Source organism: Zygosaccharomyces rouxii (assembly GCF_000026365.1).
Source record: "Zygosaccharomyces rouxii strain CBS732 chromosome B complete sequence".
NCBI lineage: Eukaryota > Fungi > Ascomycota > Saccharomycetes > Saccharomycetales > Saccharomycetaceae > Zygosaccharomyces > Zygosaccharomyces rouxii.
In genome coordinates this window covers 1,317,346-1,334,709 of record NC_012991.1, presented here as the reverse complement: position 1 = coordinate 1,334,709, position 17,364 = coordinate 1,317,346, and the positions used below count along the sequence as shown (strand labels likewise).

At 37.9% G+C, this 17,364-nt stretch overlaps 8 protein-coding genes across 8 annotated transcripts; 5 read left to right on the top strand and 3 right to left on the bottom strand.

Annotated features, from left to right (window-relative positions):
* Positions 1–686: 686 nt before the first annotated feature.
* Positions 687–1,400, top strand: VPR1 (Vpr1p; the record flags this gene model as incomplete). Its single annotated transcript, XM_002495603.1, has 1 exon — positions 687–1,400. One exon carries the CDS (start codon positions 687–689, stop codon positions 1,398–1,400), a length of 714 nt encoding a protein of 237 aa, XP_002495648.1.
* On the bottom strand, positions 1,397–5,515 carry ZYRO0B16412g (PIN domain-containing protein; the record flags this gene model as incomplete). Its single annotated transcript, XM_002495602.1, has 1 exon — positions 1,397–5,515. One exon carries the CDS (start codon positions 5,513–5,515, stop codon positions 1,397–1,399), a length of 4,119 nt encoding a protein of 1,372 aa, XP_002495647.1.
* An 872-nt stretch (positions 5,516–6,387) lies between these two features.
* On the bottom strand, positions 6,388–6,709 carry PCC1 (chromatin DNA-binding EKC/KEOPS complex subunit PCC1; the record flags this gene model as incomplete). Its single annotated transcript, XM_002495601.1, has 2 exons — positions 6,388–6,622; positions 6,687–6,709. 2 exons carry the CDS (start codon positions 6,707–6,709, stop codon positions 6,388–6,390), a joined length of 258 nt encoding a protein of 85 aa, XP_002495646.1.
* Positions 6,710–7,103: 394 nt separating this feature from the next.
* On the top strand, positions 7,104–8,489 carry NCS2 (Ncs2p; the record flags this gene model as incomplete). The annotated part of the gene is made up of 1 exon (XM_002495600.1): positions 7,104–8,489. The coding sequence occupies one exon, from the start codon at positions 7,104–7,106 to the stop codon at positions 8,487–8,489; it is 1,386 nt and encodes a 461-aa protein (XP_002495645.1).
* Positions 8,490–8,614: 125 nt separating this feature from the next.
* Positions 8,615–11,062, bottom strand: DCP2 (decapping enzyme complex catalytic subunit; the record flags this gene model as incomplete). Its single annotated transcript, XM_002495599.1, has 1 exon — positions 8,615–11,062. One exon carries the CDS (start codon positions 11,060–11,062, stop codon positions 8,615–8,617), a length of 2,448 nt encoding a protein of 815 aa, XP_002495644.1.
* Positions 11,063–11,326: 264 nt separating this feature from the next.
* Positions 11,327–12,172, top strand: ZYRO0B16302g (substrate-binding domain-containing protein; the record flags this gene model as incomplete). Its single annotated transcript, XM_002495598.1, has 1 exon — positions 11,327–12,172. The coding sequence occupies one exon, from the start codon at positions 11,327–11,329 to the stop codon at positions 12,170–12,172; it is 846 nt and encodes a 281-aa protein (XP_002495643.1).
* A 574-nt stretch (positions 12,173–12,746) lies between these two features.
* MLS1 (malate synthase MLS1) lies at positions 12,747–14,408 on the top strand (the record flags this gene model as incomplete). Its single annotated transcript, XM_002495597.1, has 1 exon — positions 12,747–14,408. The coding sequence occupies one exon, from the start codon at positions 12,747–12,749 to the stop codon at positions 14,406–14,408; it is 1,662 nt and encodes a 553-aa protein (XP_002495642.1).
* Positions 14,409–15,365: 957 nt separating this feature from the next.
* Positions 15,366–17,105, top strand: DMA2 (ubiquitin-conjugating protein DMA2; the record flags this gene model as incomplete). The annotated part of the gene is made up of 1 exon (XM_002495596.1): positions 15,366–17,105. One exon carries the CDS (start codon positions 15,366–15,368, stop codon positions 17,103–17,105), a length of 1,740 nt encoding a protein of 579 aa, XP_002495641.1.
* Between the last annotated feature and the right edge of the window lie 259 nt (positions 17,106–17,364).

Genomic DNA, 17,364 nt, shown 5'->3' with positions numbered 1-17,364 from the left:
ACTATTACTAGTATTAGTTGCTAATCCTTCTAAAGCGTCGAAAAAGAAGCTTTATGTTTCCATACCCTTAGAATCAATCGATATCTGTATGTGTTGAAACATGTTGGTTTTTTCTTTGAATTAGATGACGTATTTCCTCCGATGAGAGGCAAATGTCCGGGAGGCAATATGGATATATTTTCGGAATTATTCGTAGCTTCTGAGCAGTATACTGACGATAGTTCCCGATAGCGGTCGAATGGAATATAAAGGGACTTTCGCATTGAAGGAGATATTTTATGAATTCCTTTTTGGAGCGCTCTAACCGCCCCATATATCACCTAATTGTGACGTGTTTTCTATATTCTTTTCATTCTTGGCGGGTGAAAGGTCGTAGAAGATCGGCGGTTATCTGTGCCAAGAACTGAATGCGAGAATGACGGGTAGATGTATCGGAAACTTTCGCAATGCAGTTGGCTAAAGCCCCGAGTTTTACCGGAGAGAAGGTCGGCAGCTTATCTGGAGGGTTAACGGAGACGAACGCAGTACCCGGAAAGGAAAAAAGCATAAAGGTTCGGCGGTTAAAATCCTCGTAATAGATGACTATTGAGTTCGCGTGTATCCGTGATTCGGACAGAAGCAAAAAAAATACATAAAAAGGAAACCTTACGCGACTCAGCGGCAACTACAACTACATTTAACTCTGTATGGATCGAAAAGGCTCAGATTTATACAGAGATGCTCGAAGCAAGAATCCAGGTGCTTTAAGACTGAGTCAGTTGGCATATAAATCTTCATCACTATTATCAACGAGGAAAAACTTACCACTTGAATCCAAAAATGTTAACGTTACTTCGCTATGTGGTTCAAAGAAAATAGAACATGCAAGCTTTAAAAGAAAACCACTTTCGTCGATAAATCAAAAATCATATGTGGTTGCTAGCCAAGAGTCAAATAATGCTAAACCTTTGGATTCTATTTTACAGAATTCTAAAGTGTCGAAATTATCTCAGCCGATAACGACGACAAACATAGCAAGAGGAGAGGATATTAGAGATAGTTACACGTTACGCAGGCGTATACGTGATGATAATGAGAAGTGTGCTTCTAGTGCTGATAAGAAAAAAACTAATTTAGTTACCCAGTTAATTTGCGCATTAAACGATTTTAACCTTATGGTAAAGACATCACAACAAAATCAAAATTATGATATTTTAGTCGATATAAGGCATGCAATTTGGTTATCGCCTTTTGAAATAATGGTAATATCTGATGACCCGAGGGTTAAAAGGGCCATTTTACACTCGCATAAAGCAATACCGAAATTTGTAAATTCACCTTCCAGATTGGCCATTTGTTCAAAATGCTGTTTAACGTTATACAATGATATGAATTGGTACTTAAAATGGAAATTTCTCTAATTAGTACAAATTTTACTTCGCAATCCAATTGAATTGCATAGTGAAAAGACAAATTTAGTACTAAAGGTACGGACATCCTGGTCCTGAGCTTTTTTCCTCATATTAGAATCGTCCGTAACCAGTACAACAAATTTTAATCCGGATCTATCATCATGAGCCCTTAGTTGATGCTGCTGCTCCTCTTGTTCAAGCTGTAATTGATTCATCTCTTGAAATTTGGATTGAGCCTTATAGACCGCTTCAATCACAAATTCATCCACGTGTGATCTCCATGTAATTTTTTCCTCAAATTCTAAGTGTTCTTCAATATGTGTGGCAACATTACCAGTAAACCTCAGAGGCAAAAGTTTACCTTCACTGTAAAGTTGTCTTACCGTAATAATAGCCCTTGTAGCTGCTTCCACTACATTTTCATCCTTGGGCTTACGTAAAAATCTTAATTCGTGGAAAGTGGTTAGACATATGGCAAATTTCAAAACTCCACTAGAAGCCAATTTGTAAATGTGGCCGAAATGTCTTAACCACGTTGTAGTATCGAGAACGAAATACGTGGTACTAGAATGTGCCGTTTGATAAAGGGCATCTCTTAAAAATAAATCATCTGCAAATCCACCACAGTATCCAGGTTCCATGATTTGGTTGAAAATATGCATCTCTTGGACACTTTGAACGGCATCCCTTTGAGAATCAACGTCGCTCCCATGAGCCGGTATAACTCCAGTATTATTTGTATTATTGTTGGCGTACCATGATGTGTACAGCGAAGCACTTAAGAATTCACCGTTTTTATCATAGGAGAAATAATCTGGATGCAACCTCCTATAACCAGCATAATCAAAAATACTTTCACCTTCTATCACACTTAGCATCGGGATTGTATCCATATGAATATTCTCCCAACTGGCTTCTTCAAAAATTTCCAAAGTATTTTTCAAATGGTCCAAATCTATCGCTGTTGTCGATGGCTGAGGAGGATTCATTGGAACCAATTCCGAGTCTGATCCTCTTCTCAACTTAAATGAGAAGCTCTTTAGTATATGATATGGACTAACGTCATTTCTTCTACAATAGACAGGGGCCACTGGACTTAAAGTAATACCAATCGGGAAATTTTCTGCCAATCCTTTGAAAAGAAAGATTATTCTACATGCTCTCTTCCAAAAGTTCTCGCCACTTTCATCGTTAGCATCAAATGCAATCCCATCTATAGGTGCATCTAAAAACATATGGTTTTTAATCCCGACACTTTCAAGATCTTCCACATGGCTTTGTTCCTTATTACAGATAGTATCAAACCAAAGGGTACCCCAACATTTCCAAACTTCTGGTAATACTTCGTTATTATTGAAATAATCCAAAAGATCTTCTAACCCCATTGATGAATACTGTCCACAAAGAGAGTCAACTAGCGATGACTTCCAACTGTTATCGAGCATATAAGCTATGAGGACATTTAAGAAGCTAACGATTGTATTCCAGGGGAAAATACGATCCACAAATTCAACCCAGAATTTTCGACTAGATTCATGGTTTAAATCCTTGATTTTGTAAGCCAAAGAAATGATGAAATAAGTCCAGGGCATAAAATGAGGAAGTGCAACCACTAGTGGTCCTTTCAAAAATTTTTGTAAAACAACCATACTACATTTAAGACTGGTCATATTAATATAGTTTAAGGATTCATTCCAAATTTCTAAATTAGAAGGCACTGAATATGGGAATCTTAAAGTCTCAATATTTCCAAAAAATCCTTCTGGCGTTGACATTCTATCAGATTGTTCGTCCTCTAAATCGTCTATAGCCATAGTACTTGAAGTTTCAGTCACTGTAGTTGATTTTGTTCTTCTTTTTTCCTTCTTATCTTTTCTATCTTTTAGAAATCTTGGTAATTCGAAGAGTAATGCGAATGGATTCTTCGGATCACCAAATCCAACTAATTGTAAAATATGAGATTCTGCAAATGCAGGAGCATGTCTAAAGAAATATCTTAGATAATCAGGATTTTGACAAAACATCTTTCTTGTATCAAAAATGTTAACATTATTGGAATCACAACCAAATTTGGCCTTGAAATAGATGAGTACCACTTGTTGTAAATCTGCAGATTCCAAAAAACTTGGTAACAGCATAACTTCACTATGTTTCAAATATTCGATTAATTGAGTATTTCTATGATTACCGTTATTTCTTTCCACAAAGGCTCTCTGATAAATGTTATCAATTACTAATTGCATATACTGTTGAGATGGGATAAAAGTGTCTTGGCAAAAGACACTTTTACCTAAGTTAACAAATGCTTCCAAAGTGTTCTGTTGAACAGTCGACATGTGATAGTACAATTTCCCATGACTATAAGTAAATTTCATCGCCTCCATATACCAATGTTCTGCACTTAGTTTCCAATCTATAAAACCTGATGGATATAGTGCGATTGCCATTCGTGATAAATCACCAAGTCTTTGCAACCATGGAATTCCATATTTAGGTGGAATGTCACCTAGCATATTCGAAATTGAAATGAAAACATGAGTAATGAATTGACAGCAGACTTCAGGATCCATAAAATTGGAGAAGTTTTTAAAGATGTCCAGAAATGTTATGGTACCATAAACCCAAAGTCTCCTTTCAATTCTATATATTTCAACAATTTCTTCACCTATTAGTATATCCTGTTCCGTTTGTGAAGGTAAAAGAGCTGTAGTTAGAAAAGTAACGTAATTGTTGATTAGATCTGAATTTATCTTGTAGATCGTCCAAAGATTTTTCAATTCTGTCGTTTGTGAAGTAGTCAATTGTGAGCATCTCTCCTGTAATTCAATTTCTTGTTTTACTATGACTTTGTAAATGTCTTGTAACTTTTGCACCAAAGCTTGACTCGATCTCTTAGAAGGCACTACTACCGATGGAACGGCTCTGTTACCGTTATTATTGTTGTTGTCGTTGTTGTTGTTGTTGCTGTTGCTGTTGCTGTTGTTGTTGCTGTCCCTGCCGTCGTTGTTTCCACTTCTGTTATTAATACTGTTATTATTGTTGCCGTTGTTATTCATATTGAAATTGTTTTCATTAGTATTTCCATTATTGTTATTACCATCTTGGTTACAATCACCATTACCACGGTTTTCTTTGATATCGAAATTGTTATTGTTGTTTGTATTGGCCACACTAACAGAATTCTGAATATCTGCTATCTTTGATGTCTCATTTTGACGACGATTGTTATGATTATTATAATAATTAGTATTGTTATTGTTATTATCATTATCATTATTAGTAGTATTTGAATTAGTATTCATATTATTATGATGGTTACTATTGTCTCCACTATTCACTGGTGGGTATGCCGAAATGCCATGGTGATAATATTTATTTGAATTTTGATCCTGAGAAAGATAAGGTGTGTCCAATCGTGAAGGAGTTGTTTGTAAATAATTTGATGAATTTCTCTCTAAACATGGTAATTTTTGAACTGAATTTTCTATAGCTGCTTTAGATGCTAAATCTACATTGGAAACGAAAGTTGATACATTTGGTAATGAACAATAAGGAGATCCTAGAGCATATGTACCGCCACCACCAGCACCACCATAATTGCTAGCACTACTAGTGTCAATAGCTTTCTTGGGTAAACTAGGTCTTCTTGAAGTCGGTGCCTTTGATGGGGTATTGGGAACACTAATACTTTGATTAATTGCTCCTGTTAGACTTGTGTCTAGAAACTGTGATTGTTGTGGGAAAATTTCTTCTTGGTTAGGCAGTCGTCTTTTAACAAAATTTGCGCTCACATAGTTATAAGTATTTGAACTACTCCTTTTCAGTCTTGGATTAATGTTACTTGCATTTATACTAGGATTCACATTAGGATTTATACTCGAACTCATGTTATTGCTATTATTCATTTCGCCGTTATTATTACTGTTATTATTATCACTATCTTCCCTTGTTAGGTCACCAGTTATTGTACCAAACACAGACTGGGCTGCAGCACTTGCATCTCCGACACCACCGGTGCTGTTATTAATTTCATTTGTAAAACTTGGTGTCATACCGATCATCGAAGAATCATTCGTATTTTTATCAGTTTGCCTCCTTTTAGCGTGATTAAAAGTTTCAATCATCGATTATGAATATGAGTGATATTGCCCTTCTCTCTAACACTCACTTTCGCCGCTCTTCCTCTTTCTTAGTATATTATGAACCCAGGGGTATTTCTATCTGTGTGTATTTTTTTGCCACCACTTATTGTAACCCAAGGGAATTAAAAGACAAATCAACTGTTCCTCTTTGATAGTAATGGTAATATAAGGAGGAAGTACTCTATTGATCTAACAAAAGATAAAAAGTACGAAGTGCTTCGTGGCTTTAACGAAATGAGATAGAATGTATAAAAAAGGAACCACCTTGTGATTAGATCAGAATATACTCAGCAGTAATGAAGTGTATTGATCTTGAAACTGCGAACTAGCTGCTGATACCAAAGGAGAAGACTGCCAATTTAAATCAACAGACCAGCAAATAGATCAAGAAAACAATCATTAAATCGATCGATAACAGTGCTAACGACAGAAAATGCAATTTTCTCTTCACAGGGGTAAGGAAAAAATAAATATATGCCCTTCGTTCGTTGTGAGTGATACCAGTACATTCTAAATGATAGTAGTAATGAAGATAATGTTAACATGTAAATTATGGAACATAGATTGTATGGCAAAGGATGATTTTGAATAGACATTCGAAGCAGGGCTCAAAAATGTTATATGCTGGCTCTTGTAAGGTTTAGCTTGGAATTGAGGGTAAAACGTTATATTGTGTCCGGGTATCGTTTTAGCCGCTGAAGGTTCTTGGGAGTAAAAAAAGGGTATTACGATACTGCCCTGAAGACTTCAAATTATACATTCAGAAAGTATTAGTTGACATGATTACCAGTACTCGCATAGTTTTGCGGTTATGTTTTACTCAAATTATCGATTTTCCGGCTAAACGTTAAATTTTACATATAATCCAGTTCATCGATAGTTTCGACGATAGTTTTTACACTGTCTATAACGCTACTTACTCCAACACGTAAAACCCTATCATCAACGCTCTTAAAATCGATTTCTAGCAAATTACCCTTACTCTTGTATTCAACTTGGAAATCCTCAGGCCTTAGTATCGGGTCAGGTCTAAGCACTTTGACAGCGACTTCGGAGTACCTGTCGTTAGGGAAGGGTATTGTTAGATGGCTACATGGGGATGTGCATTAGTAAATTTGAACCTGTAGAGAAAGATGCAAGTAAGATAACATACAGATTGTGGTCTAAATGATTCATGTTTATCATTCTCTTTCTTTTCTTGTTTCCCACTAATGTGTCTTAGAATTTCAAGAAGGCTCGGTCTACAACTTCAACAGGTATACGGAAATACTTGCTTATGTACACGTAAAATCAATCAGTAAGAAGGTAGTAGGAAAAAGTCTGGCAAGAGCAGGCTCATTTGAAAACTAAGAAGAGATTGTAGGTGTTAAAAGGCTTTTGAAATTGAGCCTGTAGATACACTGGATCTCTCTTAGCCGTTGGTCTTGACTCCGGTTCGTGTCCAGCGATATGGATTTTTCAGCTCATCTCATCTCATATCATCTCATCTCATATCGACACTAGCACTAATCAAATAAGAACGAATAAATAGAGAATAGCCGATAGAGTCTATCATTTGAGCCTATTTATCATGACCGAACCTCTGTGTAAAAGATGTGGTGAACCAGCAGTGATTCTTTCCAGAAAGGAACACTTTTGCAGCCGATGCTTTTGTAAATTCATCTCTTCCAAACAGAGGAAACAGATGATGTCTGATCCATACTTTCAAGATATATTTAAAGTCATGCATCAAGACAAGGTCAGAAGTGCTGAACAAGCAGACGCTCAAAATAGCTCATCACGAATCCTAGCTCCGCTGTCGCTCGGTTCATCTTCTACAGTGATGTTAGATGTCCTGAACGATACTTTGAATGAACAAAAATCTACACAGAGAGGCAGAACTGGGTTTTATGTTGATGTCTTATTGTGCTATTTAGAATCTGAATTTCAGGATTTGAAAAACCGTGTCGAAGAATTGTCGGCGGCAAGGTACAGAGATAACCAAGAAAATATTAAATTTCATTTTATTAACTTAGAATCGTTTTTCGATGGACAGGAGTTTGAAAAACTGATCATTAATGATGATTATCTGTGCAGTTCTAAGCTGGATTCTGATCCGTACAACCTGAAAGATTTATTAGAACAATGCCCCAACCGATCGTCCAGGGAAGACTTATTGACATTTATCATTAGGCGTCTGGTGAAAAGATATGCATACCAACATAATCACAAAGCAATTTTATGGGGACATTCAATGACGAAATTAGCGGATGAAACCATGTCTTTAGTTGTAAAAGGTAGAGGTGAACATATTAATTCTCTCTTCGACAGTTCACAATTAGATCAAGATTATAGTGGAAAATTTAGGCATCTATATCCGTTAAAAGATGTCTTGCTTTCAGAAGTTGATGCATACTGCTACTCAGCTGGTCTCGATAAACATTTGGTCAATTATACAGCTCAAGATACTTTACTTTTACAGAAACGTTGTGAGACGAAGGCCAGTGGTAAACTTATAAAAAATATGACCATTAATGAAATGGTTAGAAAATACTTTGATGATATCGAAGGAGATTATTCAAATGTCATTTCAACAGTGGTGAGAACCGCCGATAAATTAGCTGAACCAAAGTTGATTGAACCGAATGTCAAATGTTCCCTGTGTCAAGGTAATATTCACACAAGGGGATCTGAGTGGTTACAATCAATTACTATTAACAATGGTTGTCCTCCAGAAACTCAAGAAGACAAGCAATTGTATGAGAAGTGGTACGAATCCAATCTGCGAAGAGAAAGAGACGAGTACCTTGAACTGATGAAATCGGTCTCTTCACAAGGTGAAGACGCACCACTATGCTACGGCTGTGTAGTTACATTAGGCGGTGTCAAGAACAAATGTGTCACTTGGCCACAGAGCACCGATCGAGAACTTAATCAAACGCTAGAGGAATTCGTGCTGGCAGATGAAGAAGACTAATTTACAGTTGTCAAACAGCACCTCTATTTTATTTTTTTTTTCACATAACTTAATTCATCAAGACTAATCAACTATTTAACCATTTTTGTGTTTTTTTTTTTTTTTTTTTTTTTCTCTTGATTGCCTCATTTTCTATGTAGAATTCCTAGAAGTTCATTAGAGGGGCTAGCACCATATGAAGAATCCGTTTTGAAAGGATCTCCCATGGATCCGTACGGTACTTGGGATGGACTCGATGAATTACCATTTATAGGTCTCCTCAATATGCCCAAGAGCTCTGATGATGCAGCATGTGAGTCAGAGGGAAGCACTGGGTTCACATTGGTAAAGTTATGAGGGCTAGCGGAGGGCTCTGACAACGGCGAACCGATTGAATTTCTCTTGGTACGATTTTTCAGAACTTCCAGCAATCGATGAGAATCGGATTCTTGGTTGTTAAGATCGTCTTGTTGAGGTTGAGGGGATTGGCCCTTTCTCAACATGCCCAATAATTCTTCCTCTGGTGATTGCTGTAACTTTGGCACCGCAATATCGATTGGCTGTGGAAATTGTGGAAGTATATTCTCAGGTTGTTGTTGATGATGCTGAACATCTGGTTGTTGAGAAAAATGCAAAGGTGATTGGTTAACTGGAGGAACTGACACTTGTCTTACAGGTTCTCCAGTTTGTTTCAAAGACTCTTCAGAAGACTCTTGAGGTTTACTACTATTGTGAGGTTTTTTCAAAAGACCCAACAAATCCTCTGAAGAAGGTGATTTTTCGGATGTTGATAATGGTGGCGATTGCTTGGGAAGTACATCCGCCAAATTTTCACCACGTTTTAACAATTTGATCTTAGGTTTTGGTTTAGCACCTTCAGTAGGAGCAGGCGATTCTTCCCTGAAACCAATATGGTGGTTAGCTCCCTTGAATTCCTTAGGTTCCTTAGGTTCCTTGTTGATATCTTGTTTTACGGCTTCCTGAGCCACTGGTTTTGGTGGTGGTGTTGGTTCTTTAAAGTGTTCTTCACTTACGTCACTTTCAAAATCTTCGTATCCATCAGAATCTGATTTACTGTTTGGTTCATCATCTTCTTGTTGATTGTCTTCATTAATGCTACCTTCTGAGCTACTTTCAAACTCTTCATACCCATCTTGTGATGGTAATTTTTCATGACCATTATTTTGACTATAGGGTGTTACCAATGGTTCTGATTTTAATTGGGATTTTTTCAAAATATTTAATAAATCGGAAGATGCACTCCCTGGAGGTGTAGAGTCTTCTTCTTGAGTTGATTCGTTTGTATCGGGTCTTTCTCTTTGTTGTTCAGATCTATTTTTGGAATTTAGTAATTCTAACAGCTGTTTCGACGAAGTATCTGATCTTTGATGATTTTCATTAAGTTGCTCTTGTGCGAATGCCGGTCTTGATAATGACGATACATCAGGGGTAGGAATTGCCTGTGGAGGATTACCTGGACCCAATGGTGTTGGTAAAGTACCATGTTGGTGTTGTTGTGGCTGTTGCTGAGTATCAATGGGCGGTATACCAGGAGCCCTGTGTGGGCCCATAAATGGCGGTACATTTCCATTCATAAAGGGGAAAGGCGCAAAGGGACGGAATCCCATTACAGCCGGAGGCATGATCTGAGGAAACATCATTTGATTTACCATAGGAGCTGCAGCAGTCGGTATAGTGGGCTCTCCCTTTGCAGTTTCTTGAGGATTTTCTGGTTTCTCCTCTTGCTGCTGAACTGCAGAGTGTAACATATTGAGCAGTTCTCTCCCAGGGTCTACTTGTTCCTCCTTGGTAATACCCAGTAACAATTTCAATTGGTCCTCTGCATATTGTCTCAATTGATCATCGCCAATAATGTGTTTCTGGCGTCTCACCCACATCGATAACGGTCTCATCATTGAGTTTATCAAATAGTACCTCACTGAAGATTTATGCATTGTCTTTTGAATTTTTCTGAAATCACGCCATTCAATCTTCTCAATTTCATTACGAACTTGTGGCTTGAAATTGTAATTTTCAGAAACCCCAGAAATGATAAATATTTTATAGTTTTTACCTTGAATGTTACGTTCGATAAATTGATTTTCATCAATATAATCGGTCAAATCAAATCCAATCTCTTCTCTCACTTCACGAACACAACATGCAACATCGTCTTCATCTTTGGAGATTTTACCTCGAGGGAATGACCATGAATCCGATTCAGTTCCCTTAACTAACAATATTTTGTTCAATTTTTCATTAAAGATGGCCGCACCTCTAACAGGAATACTTTTTTTATATTGCGAAAATTTCTGTAAGGCTTCATCGGCGTGAATATCCCAATTCCAAACTAATGGACATAACCTAATAATATTCTTGGCAAAAGACTTAATTTTAAATGATGGTAACGTTGGGTTCATCAATTTGACGAAATCTGTATAAAACCATGATGCTTCTTCGAAATGGAACAATTCTCTTTCCACACTGGATAAGTCTTCTGGTGGGCAATTTATCACAAATCTCACTAGTAAATCTTCGAAGACTCTATCTAGCGAAGATACATTTTCCAATGGATGCCGTAAGGGCAATGACATGATTAATTGAGTGTCTTTCTTTTATCCCTTTTATTTCTATTTATCTTGAATGGTTGGAATAGAACAGCAATACCTTTAAAATGTGTGTACATTCAACACTTGTTGCCAGTGTTGATGAAAAAAAAAATTAGGTCCATCAAATTCGGGTAAATTTTTACTTTCGTACGCGAGTATTCATGAAAAATTCACACGTAATGAGATGGATGAGTTCACGGGTTATGCGAAATTCTAGGGTTACAGAAAGCTGAGATTCCTAATTTCCCTATGATGAAGGCTATAAGACTTGGATTCATTCCGGAACATTACTCAACACCAATTCATTTTGCGCAGACGCAAAAGTTCTTCGCTAAGCGTGGTCTTAATGTGGAATTAATACCGTACCCTAGCGGATCTGGTCATTTGATCCAATCGTTGGATAAAGGTGAATTGGATGCTGCTGTTGGATTAACTGAGGCATTTGTGCGTGGAATTGTCACTTCTCCTGCTAAATATTCTATTGTGGGTACTTATGTGGAGTCACCATTACATTGGGCAGTTTCTACTGGTGCTCAACGTAATGAATTGCAAAATTTGAAACAGCTGGAAGGAAAACGTATAGGTGTCTCGCGTATTGGAAGCGGATCTTATGTTATGTCGTTTGTGTTGGCATTAGAACAGGGTTTTAACCCCGAAAAACCCTTTATAGATTTCCCAGTCTGTCATAATTTTGAGCAATTGCGTAAAAGTGTTAATGACAAAACTTCAGAGGCATTCATGTGGGAGTATTTCACGACTAAGAAATACTACCAAGGTGAAAACCCCGAATTGAAAATGTTGGGTAGCATCTACACTCCTTGGCCATCATGGGTTTTAGTACGTCAGGAAAATCTAGACGAACAAACCTCCAGACAGATTGCGGAATCTCTGGATGAGGGTATTTCTTACTTCGAACAACATCCGGAGCGATCAATAGAACACATTAAAACTTTGGGCTACTCTGAGGAAGATGCTCGTGAATGGTTAAAGAAAGTACAGTTCTCACAGAGCTGTTCCACATCTTTGAGTAAAGAAGTTAATGAAAATGTTATTCGTGTCTTGCGTACTGCGGGTGTTATTGGAGATGGTAGATGAATAAGTAGAATGAACTATATAAGCGCTATCATGATATACGGTGGAAATCACTATCACGTAGAACGGAGTTATATACTGCACTTGTTACTCTTTGGACGATGACTCAGTTATTGATTATCGACTTCTTCAGTCGAAATTGACTCTTGGCTTTTACAGGAAAAAGTTGTTTTTTGTTTTTTTCTTTCCTTTCGGCCTAATGCGAAGCGGCGGCATCCCTAAAAATGCGCGGTAACTACCGAATCTTGACTAGAGCCGTTTCAACAAGAATATTTCCACTATCAACACTATCAACAAAAAACCCTATACAAGCATTGGGCCGCTACTGCAAATGTATGACCACTCTTGAGTAATGGTAACTGTTAGATGAACGGTGTAATAGTTCGATGGGGGCTCAGGGGTGCTCCGTACCTTGCCAACTAGAATGATTGATATATAAATGGAAGCTATCTTTGGTGGATTAGCATACCTTCGAATGATAGATCCTATTTGAAGAGTGTAGTAGCAGTAAGAATAGTGATTACTGATATTAACTCTTTTTCAAATCTAGTGAAAATTACATTTTTATCGGTTAATCATGGTTAAAGTCAGTTTGGATAACGTTGAATTAAAGGTCAATATTGATGCTGAACCACAATTCAGCCCTTCTACCACTACAGTGGCAAATATTTTGACTAAGGATGCATTGGAATTTGTCGTATTGCTTCACAGAACTTTTAATGCAAAGAGAAAGGAATTGTTGGGAGCTAGACAAGAAGTTCAGAAGAAGTTGGATACTGGTAATTACAAATTAGATTTCTTGCCAGAGACCAAGGCAATTAGAGAAGACCCCACCTGGCAAGGTCCTACATTAGGACCTGGTCTAGAAAATAGATCTACCGAGATTACTGGTCCACCACAAAGAAATATGCTTGTTAATGCATTGAACGCTCAAGTTAACACTTATATGACAGATTTTGAAGATTCTTCTTCCCCTACATGGTTTAACATGATTTATGGTCAAGTTAACCTGTATGATGCATTGAGAAATCAGTTGAATTTTACGACACCAAAAAAAGAGTACAAATTAAAGTCCTCCATTTCTGAGTTACCAGCAATTATTGTACGCCCAAGAGGTTGGCACATGGTAGAAAAGCACCTCTATGTAGATGGTGAACCGATTAGTGCATCAATTTTTGATTTTGGTTTGTACTTCTTCCACAATGCAAAGCAAGCTATGAAAGTCAACAGAGGCCCCTACTTCTATTTGCCCAAGATGGAGCACCATTTGGAAGCCAAATTATGGAACGATATCTTCAATGTTGCCCAAGATTGGGTTGGTATCCCCAGAGGTACCATTAGGGCCACGGTCTTGATTGAAACTTTACCAGCAGCATACCAAATGGAAGAAATTCTTTGGCAACTGCGTTCTCATTCTGCAGGGTTGAACTGTGGTCGCTGGGATTATATCTTTTCCACTGTTAAGAGATTGCGTAATTTACCTGAGCACGTTCTACCTGACAGAGATCTAGTTACAATGACTTCGCCATTTATGGACGCTTATGTTAAGAGATTGATTAATACTTGTCACAGAAGAGGTGTTCATGCAATGGGTGGTATGGCCGCTCAAATTCCAATCCCTAACGACCCTGTTGCTAATGAAAAGGCAATGGCAAAGGTTCGTAATGATAAGATCAGAGAATTGACAAATGGTCATGATGGATCTTGGGTTGCACATCCTGCATTAGCCTCTATCTGTAATGAAGTTTTCATCAACATGGGGACTAAAAATCAAATTCACTATATTCCAGAAACTACTGTTACAGCCCAACAGTTAAGCGATACCCAGATTCCAGGTGGTCAAGTCACTAAACGTGGTATTATTCAAAATTTGGATATTGGTCTACAGTACATGGAAGCTTGGTTAAGAGGTTCTGGTTGTTCACCAATTAACCATTTGATGGAAGATGCCGCCACCGCCGAAGTCTCTCGTGCTCAATTGTATCAATGGGTAAAGCACGGTGTTGTACTAGGTGATACTGGTGAAAAGGTTACTCCTCAAATGACTTCACAACTATTGAAAGAACAGGCTGCTAAGTTGGCCGCAGAGAGTCCATTCGGTAATGGTAACAAGTTTGATGTCGCCGCCAAACACTTTTTACCAGAAGTTACGGGTGAAAGATTCAGTGAATTTTTGACTACATTGCTGTACGATGAAGTGGTTACTCAACAGACGTCTACAGATTTGAGTAAGTTGTAATTGTAGTTGTGAATGTGAATGTGAATGTGAATGTGATTGCGGTTTTATTATATATGCAAATACGAATGAAGAAAAAAGATAATATACTTTTATATCGAACATGCTGGCAAATTTTTTAAACATGAAGGACAGCGCTTGTTGTAGTACAGCTAGCCGCGGACGTCTCATATACACACCCACACACATGCATCGATGTTCTGTTTTAGTACCGTTTCAGCCTGAAACGAGTCGTGTTTCAGAAACGATTCCTCCGTATTCTTCGTTGCTAGTGACATATTCGTGTAAAATGATCTTGTTGCATTGGTCTCGCCGCTAAAGAAAAAGAGAATTCAAAGAATGTTGCACCTCAATTTTAGAAGTAACATTTATCCCCATACAGATCAAAAGGTGAGCAACTTTAAAAGGAGAAGATTTGTAAGGATTCTCTCCAGGATCAAATTTTTAGCCGGCTGGAGCTTTTGAAGGGATTAATAAAGGTCTCAATAAAATAGTGCTGTCAACTGGTAGTACCCTCCATTTCCAACCGTTCGAATATCGCATCTCTCTTACTCTCCTTTCTTTCTGTGTGTTTGCCCCGTTAAACATAAGCTAAGGAGAAAGCGAAAGTATCAGCGATATAGTTCAAGGCCAAGAAGAGTCGTTGAAGTTATTTTTTAAAAGGCAATTTCTCCTATTTCTGTGATTTATTTGATCCAGCGACCATAAGAGAAGTGCCAGGACAATACTAAAGGAGAAAGTGTTAAAGGAAAGGATAAGGATTGGGATTTCAACCCTTAACAACATCGGTCTTATTAGTTTATTTTCACAGTTTAAAAGAATTTTGAATTTCTCTTTTACTGTATTCTTTGCCCCACTTTGCTTTTATTCGAGGGTGAATTAAAAGTAGAGAACTTATTAAGGTATTAAAAAAGGTTTCTTCTGATATTATTTTTGCACCCACCTAGTTGTGTGTGTGCGATGTACAATCCAGTCGCTTTCTCAGCAGGTAATACAGCAGGAACATCAACAGCATCACCTGCTCCATCCGTGCCTTCATCGACGAATAGTGCGACAAATACTGGTACTGGTAGCAGTAGTAGAGCATCGGCGACTACAGCGGCATTAGGAATGACCAATAGTGCTAGTGCAAATTCAGCCACTATGAGTGCTCCTTCTCAAGGTAGACGTAGAAGAGGTTCTGGTTTGAACTCGTTCCTAAATTCATTTGGAATTAGACAGAATAGTAATAACAATAGTAATAACAATAATAATAGCAGTGGTAGTGGTGGCGCCCCGAATTTACATGGTGCTGGTAACACCAATAATCCATTTTTAAATTTTGGCCATTCTCGTGGTAATAGTGGTAGCAACAACAGTACTAATGCAGAAATTGGTGTCAGTGCAGTTGCCTTTGAAAGGCATTCACAACCACCACATGGATTATCGCATGCTCCTAGTTTCCACGAATTACCAATTTCTATTTCGTTAACTGCCCAACAGGAATCTACTGTTCCTAATTTGCAACCAATACCACAAAACAATACAGTTTCAGCGTCAAGTTCGCCATTGGGAAACTCAGGTACTTTGCAAAGGGATCAGAGCGGTTCATCTCCACATAACAATCACCACCAACAGCAGCAGCGATCATTGTCACAGCAACCTCCCCAGCCATTGCAACAGCCACAAGCGGGTGTCCCCATCGCAGGTATCGATCCAATTCATCCAGAGGCTCATACTTATAATGGTACTACTTCAGGTGGTTTTACGCATACCCCAAATACAGATGGAGTATCCCCATTGAAGAATTTGCGGCACTATATATATGCAGCTGATCAACCTAATGCTGATGAACTATTAGGTCTTGATTTAGCTAGAAACGTTAGTTTACCAGAATCCCTTGATGAGGAGACTTTACAACAACGTAAGGATAAACATGGTCTCTTCAGCATTAGATTAACACCTTTTATCGATGGATCGTTTTCTACAAATCCAGGGTTATCATTCGATCCAGTAATTAGAACCGCAGGTCCCGGTTCTCAATTGGTCATTGGCCGTTATACTGAAAGGGTTCGTGAAGCAATTGCAAAGATACCAGAACAGTACCACCCAGTAGTTTTCAAATCAAAAGTTGTCTCAAGAACTCATGGTTGTTTCAAAGTAGATTCTCAGGGTAATTGGTTTATTAGGGACGTTAGATCATCAAGTGGTACTTTTTTAAATCATCAAAGATTAGCGCCCGCCTCTACAATGTCAAAGGATACTTTAATTCATGATGGTGATATTTTACAATTGGGAATGGATTTTAGAGGTGGTACAGAAGAAATTTACAGATGTGTTAAAATGCGTGTGGAAATTAATAGATCTTGGAAGAGAAGAGCAAATGCATTTAACAAAGAAGCTCTACAACGTATAAAAAATATTCAAAGGATGACTATGGGGCTTGAAGAAGAAGATTGTTCAATCTGTCTTTCCAAGATTAAACCATGCCAAGCCATGTTTATTTCACCCTGTTCTCATAGTTGGCATTTTCAGTGTATCCGCAGATTGGTTATGACTTCATACCCTCAATTCGTTTGCCCAAATTGTAGATGTGCCTGTGATTTGGAAGCCTCCTTGGAGAGTAGTGAGTCGGAAAGTGAGATAGAAAGTGATGGTGGTCAGTTGGTTGACGAATTAGGGGTATTGCTAGAGGACCCGAAGGATGTTAACATGGGTTGATTTTCATCTTTTTGTTATGATTAATTTGATCGTCTTTTCATATTGCTTACACAGTGATTGAGACAAAATTATTTAAAAAATGGGGGATAGAAAACCATTGTCATGCCGTACCGAATGGGATTACGATGTTATGGATAGGATGTTTGCTTTTCTTTGCCCATCCACTCCCTTGACGTATTTTTTTTATTGTTTATTTTTTTTTTTTGTTAAGCAGGCATCAACATGTTAAAATCAATGACGAGGATAAGTTTCAACCGTT